The following is a 21,243-nucleotide window of genomic DNA, read 5'->3' as shown; positions in this document are numbered from 1 at the left end:
TTTGTAGGGGGTGCTCTTGGGATGACACCTGAGGTAAGGGAGGGGAGGGAAGCAAGGTCGACCGGTCAGGCGGAGGAGTCTAGCTGCGGTGTGGTCTCAATGGCAACCTTGGTAGATGCTAAGGAGAGTTCTAAAGCAGAACTTTTCAGAGTTGTCCCAGTTGGGGAATAGGGGCCAGGATGTTATACCTCCAAGGACCAGTCATTGGATGCAGCAGGCCACCCCGGGAAAGGCGGTGACCTCCCCATTGGGCGAGGCAATCTCTGAGGGCTTCTTGCCAGCAGCAGTCCCTGCAGCTGTAGAGTGGCCCTTCATCCCTTAAGGGGCATGTGGGTGATGCAGGCCTGTGGCACCCACCAGACCTGTGGATGCTGGTATAGTCTTGACACCTCAGCATAGAGAACAAATAAGGGTTGAGTAAGTAAGCAATTCAGGAAGACTCAGGTAATCTTTTGGTAATCTCAGGTAATGCATTCTGTTTATTACATACCTATTCCCACTCCATCAGAATGGGTTAGGGATTGAATTAAAAAATGGTACGATCACAGGCCCTGCCTGAAAGAAAGAAGCTTATAGTCCGACAGGGGCTACCAAAAGGTAAGCAAACAGGACAACATAATGAGAATCAGAAAACAGAGGGTTATGGAGTAAAAACACATTTTCAAAGAAGTCTTAGGACATGACAAAATGCTAAATAAAAAAAAAGAGGACACTGACTGTGTAAGCACTCATTTTCCAGCACACACTTTTGTTATACTGGTGCCAAAAAATCCCTTGTAATTTGATTTTTAAAGTAAGCAATTTTTTAAGTTGCCAGTCACCTAGAAACAATAAATGCACTGAACTTTTTATCAAAGTGCCTTCCCCCGGTCTTCTTACAGCATTTTTTTCTTTTCTGAGTATGAAAGTTTTACAAATATATACATGGAAAAATTACTGGAAAGAAATTCATCAGAATGTTAACAGTGCTTATAACCCCCAAGTTGTCAATTTACATGTATTTTTTCCCTTTAAGTTTTTTTTTTATTTCCCATATTTTCTACAAGTATGAGTGACTTTTATAATCAAGCGAAATATACTTTTTAATATAGGGTGAAAGTGTTGTGACAAAACTGTGTGAACACAGAAGATGAAAACGCAGAGCAGCAGGTGAGGGAGAGCTTCCTGGACGAGGTGTCACCTGCACCAAGCATTCAAGGTGAGCTGGGGCTGGGTGAGGAAAGGATGGTGTACATGGTGCTGCACTTGAAGGGCACAGGCAGAAAGAACAAAACGTGCCATGAGTGTGAAGAAGCCCTAGAGTGTGAAGAAGCATGCTGGGTGAAAGGCTGAGAAACAGGGAGCCCTTGAGAGGGAAGAGATGAGGCTAGAAGGGCAAGAAAGGGCAGAGGATGAAGGGCCCCGAGGGATTAGGGATGCCGATCTGGAAGCCCACGCCAGACACTTGCACTCAACCTCTTCCAGCTTAAAAGGCTTCATGACTGAACAGGGTATTGATTAATGGATATTGTTTTGTGGAACTAATTTAGAAGTAAAAACTGATTTAGAGTGAAAAGCTTCATGCTTGACATGAAGTTTCTCAGCCTAAGCAAGGTGACCTGACTCAGGCAGAGAAAGTGGTCTGTCAATGCAAGAGATGATATAGACATGACTACACACACACACACACACACACACACATATGTACACACACACCACCCCACACCCTTAAGACTCTGGAATCTATATTTAAGGGAAAAAAAAGAAGAAAAGAACCAGCTCAGGTTCACTTTGCATACTTTAAAAGTAATAACCAAGATTTGCAGGTAGCCCTTATCCAGGGATCTGAACTCTCCGCAGGTCATTAACAATGTTAACTGTTAGCAGCCTGGGAATCCATTAAAAACACATGTCGGGGGCTGTGGTCATCTAATGCTGCAGGAATGCATTTGGCTGAGCACTTAACTCGCCTTTGCAGAACTCAGCACCTCTCTGTGTCTTGTGTGCCAGCTGGGCTGGGTTCGCTGGAGACGCCCTTAGGGCTGTTTTATCTGGGGACACCCACACTATTAGCACCCACACTCGTTTCCTGTTCCTGCCTCAATTTTGTCAGTGTCTAGGAAGAACTAGTGGGCACTGCAGGCCACTGGGTTTTTTCCTAGCCCAGTCCCTCCTTCCCTATCCCTGTGGCACTCACTGCCTACTTGGACTCTTACTTCATCCAATCAAGATCTGCAATCCGCTTCCACTTGCAACCTTGCTCCCCTCCTACTTGCTTGCACCTGGCCACCTGGGTGATCTCTGAAGCAGAGATGAAGGAGTCCTTTACTGGCTCCAAACTTGAATGACCCCCAGTTACCTGTGGCAGAGTCCGACTTCCCTACCATTTTTTACATGCACCTCCTACATCTAAGGTCCTTCATGGTCTGGCCAGATCTTACCTCTGCAGACCCGTCACCTACCATCCCCCTTGGACTCCCCCCATGCCAGCTGGCCAGGAGCACCCTGTCCACAGAGGACAGACATTGCCGGTTCCCTCCGAGGACACTGCTCACACTTAGCTATTAAGTTGGTGCAAAAGTCATGACAGTTTTGGTCATTTTTTTAAAAAAGTAATTGCAGAAACCAAATCACTTTTGCACCAACCTTTTCCAATCTTTTTTTTTTTTTGCCTTCTTCTCTGCCAGGATGTGGTGGAAAGGATAGGCTTCAGAATCAGACCGGCCTGGGTTTTAATCCTGTATTAGCATCACTAAACATGTGATCTAAAACAAGGTATTTCATCTCCCTACACTTCCTCATTTGTAAAGCAAGGATCTTATTCTCTCCCTCAGAAGGCTGTTGTGAGGATTATATCCGATGTTTACATAACACAATGTACAGGGGGACATATCCTGTTGTCTTAGGTTTTGACTGAATTTCCAAATGGAGACATAGGGGGAAAGGAACTCTGTATTTGAAAGAGTGGAACAAGAAACTTCCCTCTGGATTCACAAAGGGATTCAGCAAGCATGACCCTAGTAGACTTTGCAAGAGGAGGCTAGAGCTTCACTGCACTTCATACGGCTTACATATTAAGTTTACCAGGTAGCCCCATGGAGGCCCTACTTCACTGGAGGGGAGAAGGCAGAAACCTCCCTCATGATATATGGCAAAGCCTTTTCTAAAATACCTTCCTGCAACCCGCCCCCCATATATTTATTTATTTATAAATATATTTATTTATTTATTTATTTAATTTATTAGAGACAAGCTCTTGCTCTGTCACTTAGGCTGGATTGCAGTGGTGAGATCATAGCTCACTGCAGCCTCAAACTCCCGGGCTCAAGCGATCCTCCTGCCTCAGCCTTGTGAGTAGCTGGTACGCCAGTCATGCACCACTGTGCCTGGTGTCTTTACACAAATAAAGATGTTAGTTAAAAATCATGAAACCACAACACATGAAAGTTTCAAGGTGGAAAGGCAGACAAAGGCAGCTGATTCCTGACAGAATGACAGGGCAGTGGCCAGGGTTGAGGTGGCAGTAGCCAAAGTGTCTTTTTTTTCAAAATCTCTGCTGAGAATGTACTGTCCATCTTCTTCTAGTCAGAGATTGACTAGTTGGTTGTAAGGTTGCCAGCTTGCTCAAATAAAGACAGCAGACTATTAAAAAGGTATAGGAGTGGCTCATGGAAGTCAGGAGCAGCTGGTCTTCATGGGGATTACAGACGGCAACTGGGAAGCTGTCAGGGACTCAGGCAGATCTAAACTGGATACGAGTCTGAAGTTTTGTTTTAGGATGACTTGGACCTTATCATGTCTGCAATTAGGACTGTTTTATTTCTATTTGTAGAGGCTGGGTATCATTCTGTCATCCAGGCTAGAGTGCAGTGGCATGATCTTAGCTCGCTGCAGCCTCAAACTCCTGGGCTCAAGTAATCCTCATGCCTCAGCCTCCCAAAGTGCTGGGATTACAGGCATGAGCCACAAAGCCTGGCCAGGACTGTTTTAATAGCTGAAAGTGACCGGGAGAGGCAGGCATCTAATATTGTCCAATTTCTGATAGACTGTGTTTGAAGGAGATAAATTAGGAAGCTTCCAGATTAAAGCCTACTTCTTTGAGTCCGTTTAGTGAATAATTCTCTGCTACATGTAAAAACATTTAGCACAATATTTAGCATATGATAAGTACTCAATAAATATAGTAGAAACAGTTATTGTAGTATTTGCACCTGGTGCCTGGCACACAGTATTATTATTAAATAGTGTTATTTAGTAATAATAATATTGTTATTATCCAGGTACACATCTCTCCCCCAGCTAGACTGGTACTCCGTTTGCTGAATTAATTTTGGCAGGTAGGGGAAGAACAGGCAGTTTGAACATGGATTCTTTGCACTCACCAATGAAGAGACATGATGTACACAGAAAATAGTGGGAACTAGAAGAATTTGTTCAATAGCAGAGCGCTATGTTTGTTGGCTCTGACAGCTGTATCTGGCTCAGATACCTGGAATTCTGCATTCTCTTCAGAATAACTTCTAACAAGAAGTAGGGGCAATAAGATACATACAAAAGAGAGAGAATGGAAGAAAAAGGACATTTCTCCTGGTCCACACTGTGCAGAGACCGTGCTGAGCCCTTTTCATTTGTTGTCTCATACAATGAGATGCAATAACAAACACGTGCGAATTGTGGCTGGCATTACCCCAATAAAACATGGATACATTTTTAAAACGTGCAATGCTTGTACAGAGAATGATGAGCCTATTTTTTCCATTATAATTTTTGTGTAAACATGAAATGACAAGAGTTTAAAGATGGAGCCTCCCTGAGCACAAGCTTAAGAGTTCCAAATATAATCAAAATCCTCTTATTTATTTTCTTGCCTAAGTGGCTTCTCCCAGGAGGACAGCAGTTGCATTTCCTTCATTGTGTGCAGCAGTGGTTGCAAATGAATGTGCTTTACCATCAAAACAACTCTATGCACCTCTGCAAGGGTAGTTATCTCATTCAATAATAGGTACAGCCTAGAGACAGTGCAGTTTTAAACCCAAATCTTAGAAATTCCGAGGAATTAGTCACTCACTTGACGAGTAGGAAAGGGTAAGACTGCAATAAAAACAACACCTTGTTCCAAATATCTCCTTTATGCTTCTAAACTTCACCCAATCCATAGGCTAGTGTGAGTGGATGCATGTGATAAATGGAGACAGAAGGTGAAGAATGGGAAAGTTATGAAGAATTACAAGTTCTTCAACCTAGAGTTGGGTTAAGGTTGTGAACATAAGCTGCAGAATGCCTTTACTTTCAAATTGGAATGGGAAGATAAAAGCCTAAGAAAAAGTCATAGAAATTTAGATTTATAGATAATTTTGGTATCAACATATATTTGAAGTGCATTACATCAATGATGTCTTAGAAGATTAAAGTCATTGCTATACACAAACCTATGGAACTAAGTCACACCAAAACAAAAATCTGTTAAATAATAGGTTCACCTGATGTTTGTTAGCCAGGGCATATTTTTCTGCTTAGCAATTGCTTACATGAAAAACTACTGGTTCTAGAACAAACATTTCTGGTTTTTAGTTCGTGTCTGTGTGTAGAGAGAGAGAAAGAAAAAGCACAGTTTATTGGGAAGCAGAGTGTTGCAGAGTGACCCACAGACAAAGGCAGCCCAGTGGATGTCTTACACATCATGCTCCAAAAGACTCACAGGATGTGTTGTTCATAAAAATAAACTGGAACACGAATTCCTCTGGGCAAGTCCCCCAACCTCATCCCTTTGAGGGCTTGGGAAATCTCCCAGCCATTTTCCTGATGGCAACTGTGGTTCACTAGAGACAGAGCCCCTTGGGGGTGTCTTCCTGTTCTTTATAAAGAACATTTTCTTGAGATTTTTTGAAGGTTTCATTATTACTTTCATTCCATGTTCTCTTAAGGCCATCAGACTAGCTCTGTGCAAATTGCCTTCATGTCAAGTGTCAAGTTGTTCCAGGGTTACATCATTGGCCAGTGTCATGCTGCTTGTGCGCATCTGAAAGATGTACTTCTTAGTCTTTTCATCAGGCAGGGGGAACTCGAGCTTCCTGTCAATGTAGCCTGGTCTGACAAGTGCTAGATCCAAAGTTTCTATTCGGCTTGTGGATATGATAACTTTCACATCTCCCCTTGAATCAAATCCATCCAACTGGTTCAACATTTCCAACATTATTTGCTGAATTTCTTTCTCATTACCAGAATTTGAGTCATATCTTTTGTCCCAATAGCATCGATTTCATCAATAAACATGATGGAAGGTGCATGTTTTTCAGCAACTAGAAAGAATTCCCATGTGAGTTTGGGCCCATTACATAGGTATTTCTTAATAAATTCAGAGCTGATCACTTGCAAGAGAGTGACTAAGGTGTGGTTTGCTGCTGCTTTGGTTAACAAGGTTTCACCTGTGTCAGGTGGACCATAGTGAATGACCCCCTTAGGGGGCTTTATACCCATCTCTTCATAATATTCAGAATGGATTCCTTAATTTCCTGAATTTGGCTGTCCAACCCCCCAATATCAGCATAGGTCTCCTGGGGGGTCTTTTCCACCTTCATCATTGTGACTAGGGGATCCGTGTCATCCATCAGCAACCCATATCACGGCATGCACCTTGTGGTTGAGCAGGAACCGAGCAGCCAGGTTCCAGCAGATCCTTGTCTACAAATCAAAGAATGCTGACGTAGTGCTCTGAGCCCACAGATGTAGACATGATGGCGTGATTGTCTTCAATACTCTCTTCCAAGGTTGCTACTGACATCAGGCTCCCCTCAGATCATCCACTTTTGATCTTTCCTCCTCTTGCTTTCCTTCTAATAGTTTCATTTGTTCCTGATTTCTAATGAATTCTTCCTTCATGAGAAGACAGTCTTTAATTCCAACTTTCAATCATTTTAACCTGCACTGAGTGTGAGGTGTCATCAGTGGCAGTTTGCTGGCAGCATCTGGTCCCTTGATTTTCTTCTTCTTCCTCACTCTAGCTGGTATAGGAGGTTCACATTTCTTTTTCTTGTCCTTGTCATCCTTCTTGCCAGCTCCAAGACCATGACTACTACTCTGACTTTGACCCATCTTGCCCTGGCCACTCAAGCTGCCTAGTTTTTAAAATTTTTTGTACAGATGAGGTCTTGCTATGTTGCCTGGGCTAGTTTTGAACTCCTGGGCTGAAGCGATCCTTTTGCCAAAGTGCTGGGATCACAGATGTGAGCCATCGCACCCGTTATAGAACAAACATTTCTTGACATGGATACAACTATCCTAAGATAGTTGTATCTGGAAAGAATTTGCTTCCAGAGACTTGGCTTTTAAAAGCCTACTGAAGATAGAAGGTGAATTCAGCCATAAATACATCTACATGATTTGGTTCAGTAAAATTCCATGTGCTCTGTGAAGCTATTACTTTATCTCTCACTACCTGTGTTGAACAATTCTAAAACATAACTATTTTGTTTACTTGGTTTCAGGTTTATATGGAAAAGTGGGCATAAAAACTCCTCTGTAGCTCACAACTCATGGGATGTGTGGCTAGAAGTCTTAGGTTAGTGTCCCGAATTGTTCTAAGTGGCTCTGTGAGAATCTCTGTGGCAGGCACAGCTAGCAGCCTACTAGTTATTACTCTCTTTTCACCTTCCATTTCAGAAACATTTTATCTAGAGCAGCAATGTGTCCTACTCAAAATACTCACATCCCCACACTTCCTTGCAGCTGGGGCTGATACTTCATTTTCTAATTATCTTATTACTACTGAGTAATCCCTTTAATTGCAAGCATTGTTCTAATCTTGATTTTATTCACAGAATATTCCATTAAAAAGGAAATAGTGATTTCACCAAGACCCCAGTGAGATGACCCAGGCTACACCTTTGCCCACAACTTATTGTCCACTTATCTGAAAAGGAGTCATTCTAGAACTAAGCCTCATTTGAAGTGTAGCATTAGGGAGCTTTGACACTAGAGCAAGATCCTTAGCAGAAGAATGAATCAGGGTTTAAATGAGGACATCTTTAATTCAGAAAAAAGTGTTTAACATATAATAAGATTTCAAATAATGTTCACTGTTGGCTTTTTAAAAATAAACACCCCGGCCAGGCCCAGTGGCTCACACCTGTAATCCCAGCACTTTGGGAGGCCGAGGTGGGCGGATCATGAGCTCAGGAGTTCAAGACCAGCCTGGCCAACATGGTGAAACCCCGTCTCTACTAAAAACACAAAAATTAGCTGGGCGTTGTGGCACACGTCTGTAATCCCAGCTATGTGGGAGGCTGAGCGAGGAGAATTGCTTGAACCTGGGAGGCAGAGGTTGCAGTGAGCTGAGATCGCGCCATTGCACTCCAGCCTGGGCAACAGGGCAAGACTATGTCTCTAAATAAATAAATAAGACCCCAAGATTGAAGAATCATAGATACTTTAAAAATTTTCTTTATATTTTCCGTATGTTTCAAATTTTCTACAGTGAAGATCTACTACTTGATAACCAGAAAATAAAGATATCTTACAGTATAATAAAAGAGTTTAGAAGAAAAAAGAAAGGCCTAATAAATATAATTTCCTTAGAGAACACTAGACGTTACATAGGATAATATTAAGAAAAACATCAACCTTAACATTTCCATCAGGTGTGTTTTTGAATGTCAGTTGCAGTTTGTTTCTGCCATGTGTGTGTTCCAAGTAGCTGAAGTTTTTAATGTCCAAGAATTCAATAATGTACTCTGTAAAATTCCCACTGATCTAAAAATTTTTCTCCTTATGGACAGGCATGAAAAGCCCATTATCTTCAATGCAGAATTCTGCTCACAGAAATGGCCTAATCTTGTTGGAAACAATAAGAATTGAGCAATCTAAATAATTCCAGCTTAACACTAGTATGACATTTGGTTAGGGAAGATGTCCCAAGAGAAATGTAAACTATTTGAAAACATTCTGTTACCAAAACTTGGACATAAAAGGAATGACAAATGGACTGGATGCAACAACTTAATTCTAAGCACGCATGGGTTTGGCTGCTGAGAATGCATTTTAACACATACTGTTTTTCATGTTCTCTTATATGGATATCATCCCTACCATATGAAGAAAGATCAATTGACATTTACTACTTGCCGAAGAACAGGTTAGAAGCAATCAGCAACCTCACTCCTGGCCTGGAATTAAGCCGAGTGAGTCACAGAGTCCTGGACCTTGGTGAGAGTCCCATCCAACTTCCCTCCCCAAGTACACCCCTGGGGACCAATTACAACCATCTGCTTAAGAGTTATTACTGTGTCCCCCAAATTAAAAGCTACAAATTGCCAAACAGAAGGAATACAAGAACAGACTAAAACGACTACATCTTAAACCATTTGTAGAATGAATAATCCCCAGACAGCTTCGGATGCGTGTGGCTGAGACCTTAGAAGGTGCAAGTCAAGTGTGAGGGAGTGACGGGCAGAGGCTTTGTTTCCATTCAAATGGGACGATAGATAGGTCCAGGAACCCCAGACAGTGTGTGGATGCTATTGCTACATCGTCCCTGCCTACAGTCCAGCTCCATTTGGGAGAATGTGTACAAAGGCTTTTTGGTCCGAGTGGTTTCTTTATGGGCAGATTTACTCTTGCAAGACATGTTTTAAGGCAAAGGAAGTGTAACAGGAAACCTGCAGCATGTTAAGAGTTAGCTATTCTCTTGGAAAAAGTGGAATGATTCAGTGAACACTTTGAAGCATGCAATGTGTGATCAATATGTGAGAAGAGAGGATCAAGATGAGGAAATCCTAACTAGGAAAAGACAAGAGAAGGGGATTTCAGTGTTAACACCATTTAAAAGCAAGCATCCCTCTGATAATGAACTCTTGCTACAAACTACAAGGGACAACTGCCTTTTGCTTTATTAAAAAATAAAAAGATGGGGATGTCTAGACAAGAAATATATTAGAGATCATGTCTTAAATGTTCTTGTACTGGAAGATATGAAACCATACACCCTCTTTTCTCACTTTCCTGCTTCTTTACAACCAAAGCCCAAGAAGGAAAAAATCGTGGAAGAAATTATCTGGGTCCCAGGGCCATTCCCACATACAGGAAAAGCAGGCGCCTCCATGTGACTGAAAGATTTCTTCTCATCTTCTTTTTAAAATAGTGAGTGTGTGGAGAGTTGGGTCTGTGTTGGATTTTTAAACCTCTCCCTCATAGCGCTATATCAGCCACAGAGCAGTCTCTCAATAAATGCTAGGTGAAAGGAATGAATGGAATGGAATTATTATGACTTAGACTTTTTGTTGTTCTTATTCTTTAAGTCATATTTTCTGTGAGTTGCTGTTTAGATTGGAGTTTTAACAAGAATCATACACATGGCTGAGGACAGAATAAAGAAATATGAAGAATGAGGACTGGAGAGTGTGGGATGGAGAGTGTGGGATAAAGAGTGTGATGTGGCTGCAGTTGCCCTCATCCCTTAAATGAGGAAGGTGGGCGAGAATGACCTCTAAGTTCCTTCTAGCTTCAAAGATTGTGAGTTTTCCTGCATCCTCCCATCTCATTAATACTTTAGCTTTAAGCACCTCCCAATTCAAATCTCCTCTGCAATATTGCCTTTTCTATCCATCCCATCACTGTTAATCTAACATAGTGGCATACCCAACAAAATGGGGACTTCAAATGTTTTATTAAAGTATGAGATATCTCTATAACAGAATGCTGTCAACAGTGTGGCTGTTAACATTGACAATGCCACTGGATGGCATTGTTCATAATTTTTAAAAATTTTAAAACAATGATATGATAATAAATTAACCCTGGAATATCTGGAAGGAAGGAGAGTCACCAATATGGTGATTATCCATGAATGGTGGGATTACGGGTGGTTTTTATATTTCTTTTCGAGTGAATGCATTTTCTAGGATTTTTTTTACAATGAATATAAGTTTCTTATGTTACAAAAATAGGAAAGAAATCAAAGACTTCATCTCAAATGATTCTAAAATGATGGCCTGAGCTATTCTTTACTTTTTCTTTTCTTTTTTTTTTTTTTTTTTTTTTTTTGGACACGGTCTTGCTCAATTGCCCAGGCTGGAGTGCAGTGGCATGATCATAGCTCACTGCAGCCTCAAACTCCTGGGATCAAGGGATCTTCCTGCCTCAACCTCTCAAATAGCTGAGATTACAGGTGCCTGCCACTATGCCTGGCTAATATTTTTTTTCAGAAGGTTTTGCTATGTTTCCCAGGCTGGTCTCGAACTCATGGCCTCAAGTGATCCTCCCATCTTGGCCTCCCAAAGTGCTAGGATTACAGGTGTGAGCCACCGTGCCTGGCCTCATTTTTACTTGCTATGGAAGGAGATTCTATGCCTTCCATTTATTCACTGAAGGCCGCTGGGGTTTCTTGTTGTTTTCACAGCAGGACTAAAGCTCTCCACTTCCAGAATTCACCTCCAGTTTGCTTTGGCACCACTTTCGCTCAGGCTCTTTACAAGCATTGCCTCTTCCCCAACTGTTCTGTGCCAGATCCACTGAGATCCGCCTAGTTCTGTCTCCTCTCATGGAGCTGGAAGGCTGATAGCTACACTCTCAGACTCCTAGACTATGGTTCTGGATGTGATTTAGATTCTGCAGTGAGATGCCCTTGCATAAAGATTAGAAAGAGAGAAGCAGAGGCCATCTTCCTGCAGCAGTGCTGCCTGACAAGTAAGCACTGTTGGCAGCAGCTGGTCTCTAACAGTTTCTTGGGTGTAGGATGACTGTGGCAGCAGCCAGAGCAGAGGCAGTTCAGTTTCTGGCAGTTTCCTGACCTCTTCATCATAGCTGCTGTGATGTGACCTTGAAGCCAATCATCTAGCCTAGCGACACCATGACTCATTCCTCCAGCCCCTCCAGTGACTTGTAGGAACCTCATTCCCTGTGTTTCATTCCTTTCTTTTTGATGTGCCTGAAGTTGTCCCATCTCATCCCCCAGGATAGAGCCCTGCTTCAGATCCCATCTGATTCATGAAGCTCACTGAAGATTTTGGGAGTCTAATAATGGCCTCACCTTGTGGATCTTGATTCCACAAGAATAGAGCAGTGACAACAAGCTGGGAGGGCCCCTGTGCAGGGCTGGAGGAAAAGGAAAGGAGGCCTGAGAGGATCCCAGGGCTTTTGTTTTCTCTCTGAGGTTTCATGTTAAAGGTTCCTTGAACAAAGTGTTCCGCAGCTACAGGAGCTTTGAAACCCTCTTCTTTTTTTGACATACAGTCTCACTCTGTCGCCCAGGCTGGAGTGCAATGACATGATCTCAGCTCACCGCAACCTCAGCCTCCTGGGTTCAAGTGATTCTCCTGCCTCAACCCCCCCGAGTAGCTGGGATTACAGGCATGTGCCACCACACCTGGCTAATTTTTGTATTTTTAGTAGAGACGGAGTTTCACCACATTGGCCAGGCTGGTCTTGAACTCCTGACCTCGGGTGATCCACCCACCTCGGCCTCCCAAAGTGCTGGGATTACAGGTGTGAGCCACTGCACCCGGCTAGACTACTCTTAAGAATCTTTGTGCACAGAACATCTGAGATGTTGCAACCCAAAGGAATAGAGACAAGAATAGGGTTCATTCTATGCTTTTTTTGAGATGAGGGACTTGCATGTTTCATTGCAACTCCTTTCAGGGATATAAACCGTCACAACCTCCTGATTCAGTTAAGCCAGGCCCCATCTTCAGTGACACTGTCAACAGTTGGTCACTATCCTCTCTTTAGCAGCCTCTCCAGTCTAGCGGTCCCTCTTCTCTTCGTTTACAAATTTGTGACCATTCAAAGTGAAATTGGAAAATTTCTGCAATAGGATTGGATTTATATTATTTTGTACAGAAGGCTAGAACTGCAAGAAAATTGATTTCTAACCAGACCCTGCTGTGCCCTGTCCCATCACAGTAAGGCACAGTAAATGAGAGGTTGAGATAGAAATGCCATTTTTTACCCATCAAGTTGAGTACTTCATCTGACATACCTGCAAAACCAATGGCTGCAGATTTAACACATTTTTCCATAAATACATTTCTCTGTCAATCTAGACTCACAAATACAAAAAAAAAATTAAAGTGCAGCTCCTATAGATGTAAGAATCATCTCTCAGTCCTGAAAGATGAAATTTTTAAAAGAACAATGATGATGATGATAATGATTCATGTTAACACACCTTTCATCAAAAGCATTCCAGTAACATTTTAAACTTCATGTAGGGGTTGCATCAGGTATTTCTGGTCATCACTGTCTTTGGGGTGAAGCATAGCAACTGTTCCATGACATGGCTAATGCCTGGTGATTATAATGTTGGAAGCATTGGAGAATCTGGTCTCCAAAGAAATGCTAAGAAGCAAAAAAGTAACTCTGGGCAATATTACACAGAATACCTGTATAAAATACCTGGCAGTATTTTTTTTTTAATATTATGGACTTTTTAAAAGCATGTCAATCACATGTATTAGAGACTTCCTTTACCCACCCCCTTGACATACACTCGCCGAAGTTTGTGTTTGGTGCCAACCCATGGGGAAGGCCGTTTCCTTCCAAAGGGACATCTCATGTGAGTTTGCATTTAGGCTTGAGATTTGGGTGGCAGACACACGCAAAATAACTAAGTCAGTGGGTGCTCAGAGAATTGGGAGAATATAGAAGAATGTAGCATTATTATTATTTTAATTGAGTATAATTGCCTTATTAATCAGTATTTGCATAATACTTGGTAAAGCACTTAGCTAATACATGGTTATATTCGCAATTTAATTCACCTAGAATATTTCTATTCAGCATTTATATAGCACCTATTGGTTTATGATACTAATATAGTAGATTCATGTTTCTGTTAAGGCTTAAATGAAATAAGTTGAAAGCCAAGTCCATTATATTACCTTCTTTATATAGAACCTTTCATCATGAAGGATTCCAAATTGCTTTACAAAGTACAGTGAAACCCTTTTACAATGAATTCCTAAGGGGACAGCTAGAGCAGTGTTAGCTGTGGCATTTCATTGTATGAGCACTGTATTCAGCATTATGGGATTGATGGGGAAGGAGCAGATTTTAAAATTGGTATAGCCCTTGGGAACTCAGATTGTGTTATTTGCCAAGATGTCTGCAGTCCAGAGCAAAGGAAAAGTTAAGTTGTTATTGACCTATGAATGAAATTTTTAGGCTTACAATATAAAGAATGAACAAGGAAAGCATTTAATACAAAAACCCCCACCTTAATACAGTGTTAGAAATACATCATATACAGAGAATCTGGTAACAAATATCATGTGATAATTAACAGATTTTTTTCAAGAACTCATTCAATTTTCCTTTTTTTAAAATATTTTGCTCAGATGTAACATTCAGAAAAGTGCACAAATTGCAATGTGGCATAGCAATAGATTTTCACAAGTGAACTCACCTGTGTAACCTGTGTACAGTTGAAGAAACACAATGTTACCAGGATACCCAGGGATCCCCATATGCCCTCTTCCTAGTTATTACCCAATTATAGGGACCACTCACTAGACTTTCAATATAGTAGACTGGTTTTGCCCAGTTTTGAGCTTTATGCAAAAGGAGCTGCACAGTATGTACTCTTTTTTGAAAGCTTCTTTTTCTCAATATTATGTCTGTGAGTTTATACACATAAGTGTATTTAGCAATAGTTAATTGACTTTGATTACTCTAGAGTAATTCATTGTATGAAGGTCCTGTAATTTATTCAACAAAGGACATATATATAAAATATATTAAGAACTCAAATCAGTAAGACAAAAGGAGACAAGTCAACAGAAAAAGGGACAAAAGTTTGATTAGTTACTTTGAGAGAAGTGAAAAGATGATCAGTCTCATTAGTTATCAGGGAAATGCAAACTAAAACACCAGATACCATTATACTCCCACCATAATGCTAAAAGGAAAAAGACTGACAATACCAGATGTTGGGAGGATGTGGTGATTTTTCACAGAGTGCTAGTTGAAATATAACATAGCACAACTACTTTGGAAAACTGAGTTTTCTACAAACTGAAACATCTACCCTATTCCTGTTCCACTCCTAGGTACTTAAGAGAAATAAAAAAACATATTCGTATAAATATATGTGCACGAATGTTCATACAACTTTATACATATAGCCTCTAGCTTCAATCAGGAAATAACCAGAATGACCATCAAAAGTATATTGGATAAGTAATTTTTTCTTCTTTTTAATATGACAAAAAAGCTTTGTTAGCAAGCAAAAAAAAGGCAGCAACAAAGATTAGTGCAGAAGTTAGTAAAATAGAGAACAGAAAAACAATAGAGAAAAATCAATAAAACTGAAGGTTAGTTCTTTGAAAAGATCAACAAAATTGACAAACTTTTAGCCAGACTAAACAGGAAAAAAAAGAGATAAATCTCAAAAACGAAAGAGGGACATTACTGCTGATGTTCCAGAAATAAAAATTATAAGGGAATACTATAAAAAATTGGATGCCAACAAACTAGATAACTGAGATCAAATGGACAAATTCCTGTATCAAATGGACATATTCCTGGAAAGACAGACACAACCAAACTTACCTGAGAAGAAATAGAAAACGTGAACAAACCTAAAATAAGTAGAAATTAAATTAGTAATCAAAAAACTTCCTACAAAGAAAAGCCCAGGATCAGTTGACTTCATTGATGAATTCTACCAAACATTTTAAAAAGAATTGACACCAATTCTTCACACATTTTTCCAAAAAATAGAAGAGAAGGGGAGACTTCCCAACTCGCTCGTGAGGCCAGTATTACTCTGAAGGCAAAATCAGACAAAGACATGGCAAGAAAAGAAAAATTACGTATCAGTATCACTTGGAATACAGGCACAAAAGTCTTTGACAAAATATTGGGATAGGTAATATAGAAAAATAATTATACACTACACTCAAGTGGGACTGTCCCAGGGATGCAAAGTTGGTTTAACATTGGATGGTCCAAGATGGCTGAATAGGAATAGCTTTGGTCTGCAGCTCCCAGCATGACTGACGCAGAAGACGGTGATTTCTGCATTTCCAACTGAGGTACCTGGTTCATCGCATTGGGACTGGTTGGACAGTGAGTGCAGCCCACGGAGGGCAAGCTGAAGCAGGGTGGGGCATCGCCTCACCTGGGAAGCACAAGGGGTTGGGGCATTTCCGTTTCCTAGCCAAGGGAAGCCATGACAGACTGTACCTGGAAAAACGGGACACTCCTGCCCAAATACTGTGCTTTTCCCACAGTCTTAGCAACCAGCAGACCAGGAGATTCTCTCCCGTGCCTGGCTCGGTGGGTCCCATGCCCATGGAGCCTTGCTCACGGCTAGCACAGCAATCTGAGATCAACCTCCAAGGCTGCAGCCTGGTGGGTGGAGGGGCATCCACCATTGCTGAGGCTTGAGTAGGCAAACAAAATGGCCTGGAAGCTCGAACTGGGCGGAGCCCACCGCAGCTCAGCAAGGCCTACTGCCTCTATAAACTCCACCTCAAAAAAAGGCAGCAGAAACTTCTGCAGACTTAAACGTCCCTGTCTGACAGCTCTGAAGACAGCAATGGTTCTGAGAATGGCGTTAGGGTTCTGAGAATGGCGTTAGGGTTCTGAGAATGGGGTTAGAGTTCTGAGAATGGACAGACTGCCTCCTTGGGTGGGTCCCTGACCCCCAATATAGCCTAACTGGGAGACACCTCCCAGTAGGGGCCAACTGACACCTCATACAGGCGGGTGTCCCTCTGGGACAAAGCTTCCAGAGGAAGGATCAATCAGCAATATTTGCTGTTCTGCAGCTTCCACTGGCAAACCACGTCTGGAGTGGACCTCCAGCAAACTCCAACAGACCTGCAGCTGAGGGACCTGACTGTTAGAAAGAAAACTAACAAACAGAAATGAATAGCAGCAACATCAACAAAAAGGACAACCACACCAAAATCCCATCTGTAGGTCACCAACATCAAAGACCAAAGGTAGATAAAACCACAAAGATGGGGAGAAACTAGAGCAGAAAAGCTGAAAATTCTAAAAACCAGAGCACCTCTTCTCCTCCAAAGGATCACAGCTCCTTGCCAGCAACGAAACAAAGCTGGATAGAGAATGACTTTGACAAGTAGACAAAAGTAGGCTTCAGAAGGTCGTTAATAACAAACTTCTCCAAGCTAAAGGAGCATGTTCTAATCCACTGTGAGGAAGCTGAAAACCTTGAAAAAAGGTTAGACAAATGGCTGATTAGAATAAACAGTGTAGAGAAGACCTCAAATAACTGATGGAGCTGAAAACCATGGCACAAGAACTTTGTGATGCATGCACAAGCTTCAGTAGCTGATCCAATCAAGTGGAAGAAAGGATATCAGTGATTGAAGATCAAATTAATGAAATAAAGTGAGAAGACAAGATTAAAGAAAAAAGAGTAAAAAGAAATGAACAAAGCCTCCAATAAATATGGGACTACGTGAAAAGACCAAATTGGTTTGATTGGTGTACCTGAAAGTGATGGGGAGAATGGAATCAAGTTGGAAAACACTCTTCAGGATATTATCCAGGAGAACTTCCCCAGCCTAGCAAGGCAGGCCAACATTCAAATACAGGAAATACAGAGACCACCATGAAGATACTCCTTGAGAAGAGCAACCCCAAGACACATAATTGTCCAATTCACCAAGGTTGAAATGAAGGGAAAAATGTTAAGGGCACCCAGAGAGAAAGGTTGGGTTACCCACAAAAAGAAGCCCATCAGACTAACAGCAGATCCCTTGGAAGAAACCCTACAAGCCAGAAGAGAGTGGGGGCCAATATTCAACATTCTTAAAGAAAAGAATTTTCAACCCAGAATTTCATATCCAGCCAAACTAAGCTTCATAAGTGAAGGGGAAATAAAATCTTTTACAAACAAGCAAATGCTGAGAGAGTTTGTCAGCACCAGGCCTGCCTTACAAGAGCTCCTGAAGGAAGCACTAAACATGGGAAGGAACAACTGGTACCAGCCACTGCAAAAACATGCCAAATTGTAAAGACCATCGATGCTATGAAGAAACTGCATCAATTAACGGGTAAAATAACCAGCCAACATCATAATGACGGGATCAAATTCACACATAACAATATTAACCTTAAATGTAAATGGGTTAAATGCCCCAATTAAAAGACATGGACTGGCAAATTGGATAAAAGAAGACCCAGGGCTTCTTCTCCTGAAGGGGCTGCAAGAGGGAAGACTTAGCCATGTCGTCCTTGATCAAAAGGGTGATCAGCACCACAAAAGCCCCAGGGGCCATTGGACCCTACAGTCAAGCTGTGTTAGTCGACAGGACCATTTACATTTCAGGAAAGATAGGCATGGACCCTTCAAGTGGACAGCTTGTGTCAGGAGGGGTAGCAGAAGAAGCTAAACAAGCTCTTAAAAACATGGGTGAAATTCTGAAAGCTGCAGGCTGTGACTTCACTAATGCGGTGAAAACAACTGTTCTTCTGGCTGACATAAATGACTTCAATACTGTCAGTGAAATCTACAAACAGTATTTCAAGAGTAATTTTCCTGCTAGAGCTGCTTACCAGGTTGCTGCTTTGCCCAAAGGTAGCCGAATTGAAATTGAAGCAGTAGCTGTACAAGGACCGCTGACAACAGCATCACTATAAGTGGGCCAGTGCTTTGTAGTCTGGAATTGTTAACATTTTAATTTTTACAATTGATGTAACATCTTAATTAACCTTTTAATTTTCACAATTGATGACAGTGTGAGCTTGATGAAAATATCTGAAGTTATTATGGAAATACCATATAATAGGGAGAATTGAACATGAACTGAAGATTAGAGAAGGTATCCAGTTACTGTTTTAAATTACAACTGTATTACTGAATATAGGAAAGAGATACCCATTACATAGTTACTCAATAAATAAAAGAGAAATAACAGGTAGGAAAGAAGAGTAATTATTCCTGAGAAATAATCAAGAACATATCTAATTGAAACTAATGATGTGAACGATTTAGTTTTCATGTCAGGTATGTGATTCTGCTCTTACTTGAGTAAAATTTAAGTGTTTAAATTTGAGGTCAAGGAGAAGAAAGTGGACCAAAATTTAACACAGATAATATTTTTCTAATGGAAATACAATAGACATGCAGATTTCAAAAAAAAAAAAAAGTCAAAACCCATCAGTGTGCTGCATTCAGGAGACCCATCTCACGTGCAGAGACCCACATAGGCTCAAAATAAAGGGATGGAGGAACATCTACCAAGCAAATTGAAAGCAAAAAAAAGCAGGGGTTGAATCCTAGTCTCTGATAAAACAGACTTTAAATCAACAAAGATCAAAAGAGACAAAGAAGGCATAATGGTAAAGGAATCAAGGAATCAATTCAACAAGAAGAGCTAACTATCCTAAATATACATGCACCCAATACAGGAGCACCCAGATTCATAAAGCAAAGTTGGTTTAACATCCAAAAATAAACTGGGGTTGATTCTATTGATACTACATCAATAGAATAAGGACAAAAACCACATCATCAGCTCAATAAATACAGAAAAAGTATTTGACAAAATCTAATACCCTTTAATGATGAAAACACTCAACAAACTAGGTTAGAAGGGAACTTCTTCAACCTGATAAAAGATAACTATGAAAAACCCATAGTGAGTGTCATACTTAACGATGGAAGACAATGTTTTCTCCCAAAGATTAGGAACAAAACAAGGATGTCCATTCTTGCCTCTTCTATTCACCATTGTACTGAAGGGTCTAGCCAAGGTAATTTGGCAAGAAAATGAAATAAAGTATATGCAGATTGGAGATGAAGAAGTAAAACTATCTCTATTTGCAAGTGACATGATCTCATATATAGAAAATCCCAGGAAATCCATTTAAAAACTACTGGAAATAATAAATGAGTTCAGTAAAATCAATTGTATTTCTGTGCAGTAGCACTGAGCAAGCAAAAATTATATTTAAAAAACTGCACTCCAGCCTGGGTGACAGAGTAAGACTCCATCCCCCAAAACTAAAAATAAAAAAAAACAAAAAGGAAAACAATTCCATTTATAATAGTACCTAAAAGAACAAAATGGCCAGGCATGGTGGCTCATGCCTGTAATCTCAGCACTTTGGGAGGCCAAGGTGGGCAGATCACGAGGTCAGAAGTTCAAGACCAGCCTGGCCAACATGGTGAAACCCCGTCTATACTAAAAATACAAAAATTAGCCGGGTGTGGTGGCACATGCCTATAGTCCCAGCTACTCAGAAGGCTGAGGCAGGAGAATCAGCTGAACCTGGGAGGCAGAGGTTGCAGTGAGCCGAGATCACGCCATTGCACTCCAGCCTGGTTACAGAGCAAGACTCTGTCTCAAAAAAAAAAAAAAAAAAAAGAATAAAACAGCAGTAAATTAATAAAAGAAGCACAAAACTCATACTCTGAAAACTACAAAATAATGCTGAAAGGAATTAAGGAAGACCTAAATAAACAGAAAGCATCACATGTTCATGGATTAGAAGATGTGCTACTATCGAAAGGCAATATTCCCCAAATTGATCTGCAGATTCAACATCATCCTTTTCAAAATCCCTGCTGACATCTTTGTAGAAATTGATAAGCTGATCCTGAAATTCATAAAAAATGTAAGGGACACAGAATAGACAAAATGATCTCTATTTTATCTTTTAAAATTTATAATTGACATAAAATTGTGCATATTAATGGGGTACAATGTGATGTTTCAATGCATGTGGACATTGCATAATGATAAAATCAGGATAATTAGCATACATCCATCATTTTAAACATTTATTATTTCTTTGTGGTGATAGCACTCAAAGCCCTCTCTTCTAGCTATCTTGAAATATACAATATATTGTTATTAGCTACAATCACTCTACTGTGTAACAGAACACCAGAACTTAATTCTTTCTGTCTAACTGTAACTGGCTAGATGTTAGCTAACATCTGCCCATCCCTCTTCTCCCCTTCCTCACTCTCTGGTAACCGCTGTTTTACTCTCTATTTCTATGAGACCAATGTTTTTAGATTCCACATAAGAATGAGCATGTGTTTATCTTTATCCTTCTGTGCCAGGCTTATTTCACTTAACCTAATGTCTTCCAGGTTCACTCATGTTGCTGCAAATGACAGAATGTCTTTCTTTTCCTCCCTCCCTCCTTCCCTCCGATCCTCCCTCCCTCCCTTCTTCCTTTTATTTTTGTATTTTGAGACAGCGTCTCACTCTGTTGCCCAGGCTGGAATGCAGTGGTGCAATCATGGCTCACTGCAGCCTGAAACTCCTGGGCTCAAGCGAT

At 40.9% G+C, this 21,243-nt stretch overlaps 1 protein-coding gene and 1 pseudogene across 1 annotated transcript; one reads left to right on the top strand and one right to left on the bottom strand.

Moving 5' to 3' along the window:
• Positions 1–1,984: 1,984 nt before the first annotated feature.
• Positions 1,985–19,097, top strand: LOC117073015 (2-iminobutanoate/2-iminopropanoate deaminase-like). The gene is made up of 3 exons (XM_033193503.1): positions 1,985–1,998; positions 5,224–5,229; positions 18,133–19,097. Exon 3 carries the CDS (start codon positions 18,175–18,177, stop codon positions 18,586–18,588), a length of 414 nt encoding a protein of 137 aa, XP_033049394.1. The 5' UTR covers positions 1,985–1,998; positions 5,224–5,229; positions 18,133–18,174; the 3' UTR covers positions 18,589–19,097.
• LOC117073014 lies at positions 5,799–7,071 on the bottom strand (annotated as a pseudogene).
• Positions 19,098–21,243: the final 2,146 nt, after the last annotated feature.

The sequence above is a fragment of the Trachypithecus francoisi genome, unplaced genomic scaffold (genome assembly GCF_009764315.1).
Source record: "Trachypithecus francoisi isolate TF-2019V2 unplaced genomic scaffold, Tfra_2.0 Lachesis_group4, whole genome shotgun sequence".
Taxonomy (NCBI): domain Eukaryota; kingdom Metazoa; phylum Chordata; class Mammalia; order Primates; family Cercopithecidae; genus Trachypithecus; species Trachypithecus francoisi.
Note: the sequence above shows the minus strand (reverse complement) of the source record. Positions and strands in the feature narration are given on the sequence as shown.

Excerpts from the sequence above, each read along its gene's own strand:
- LOC117073015 (XM_033193503.1), top strand. The coding sequence starts at position 18,175 with ATGTCGTCCTTGATCAAAAGGGTGATCAGCACCACAAAAGCCCCAGGG.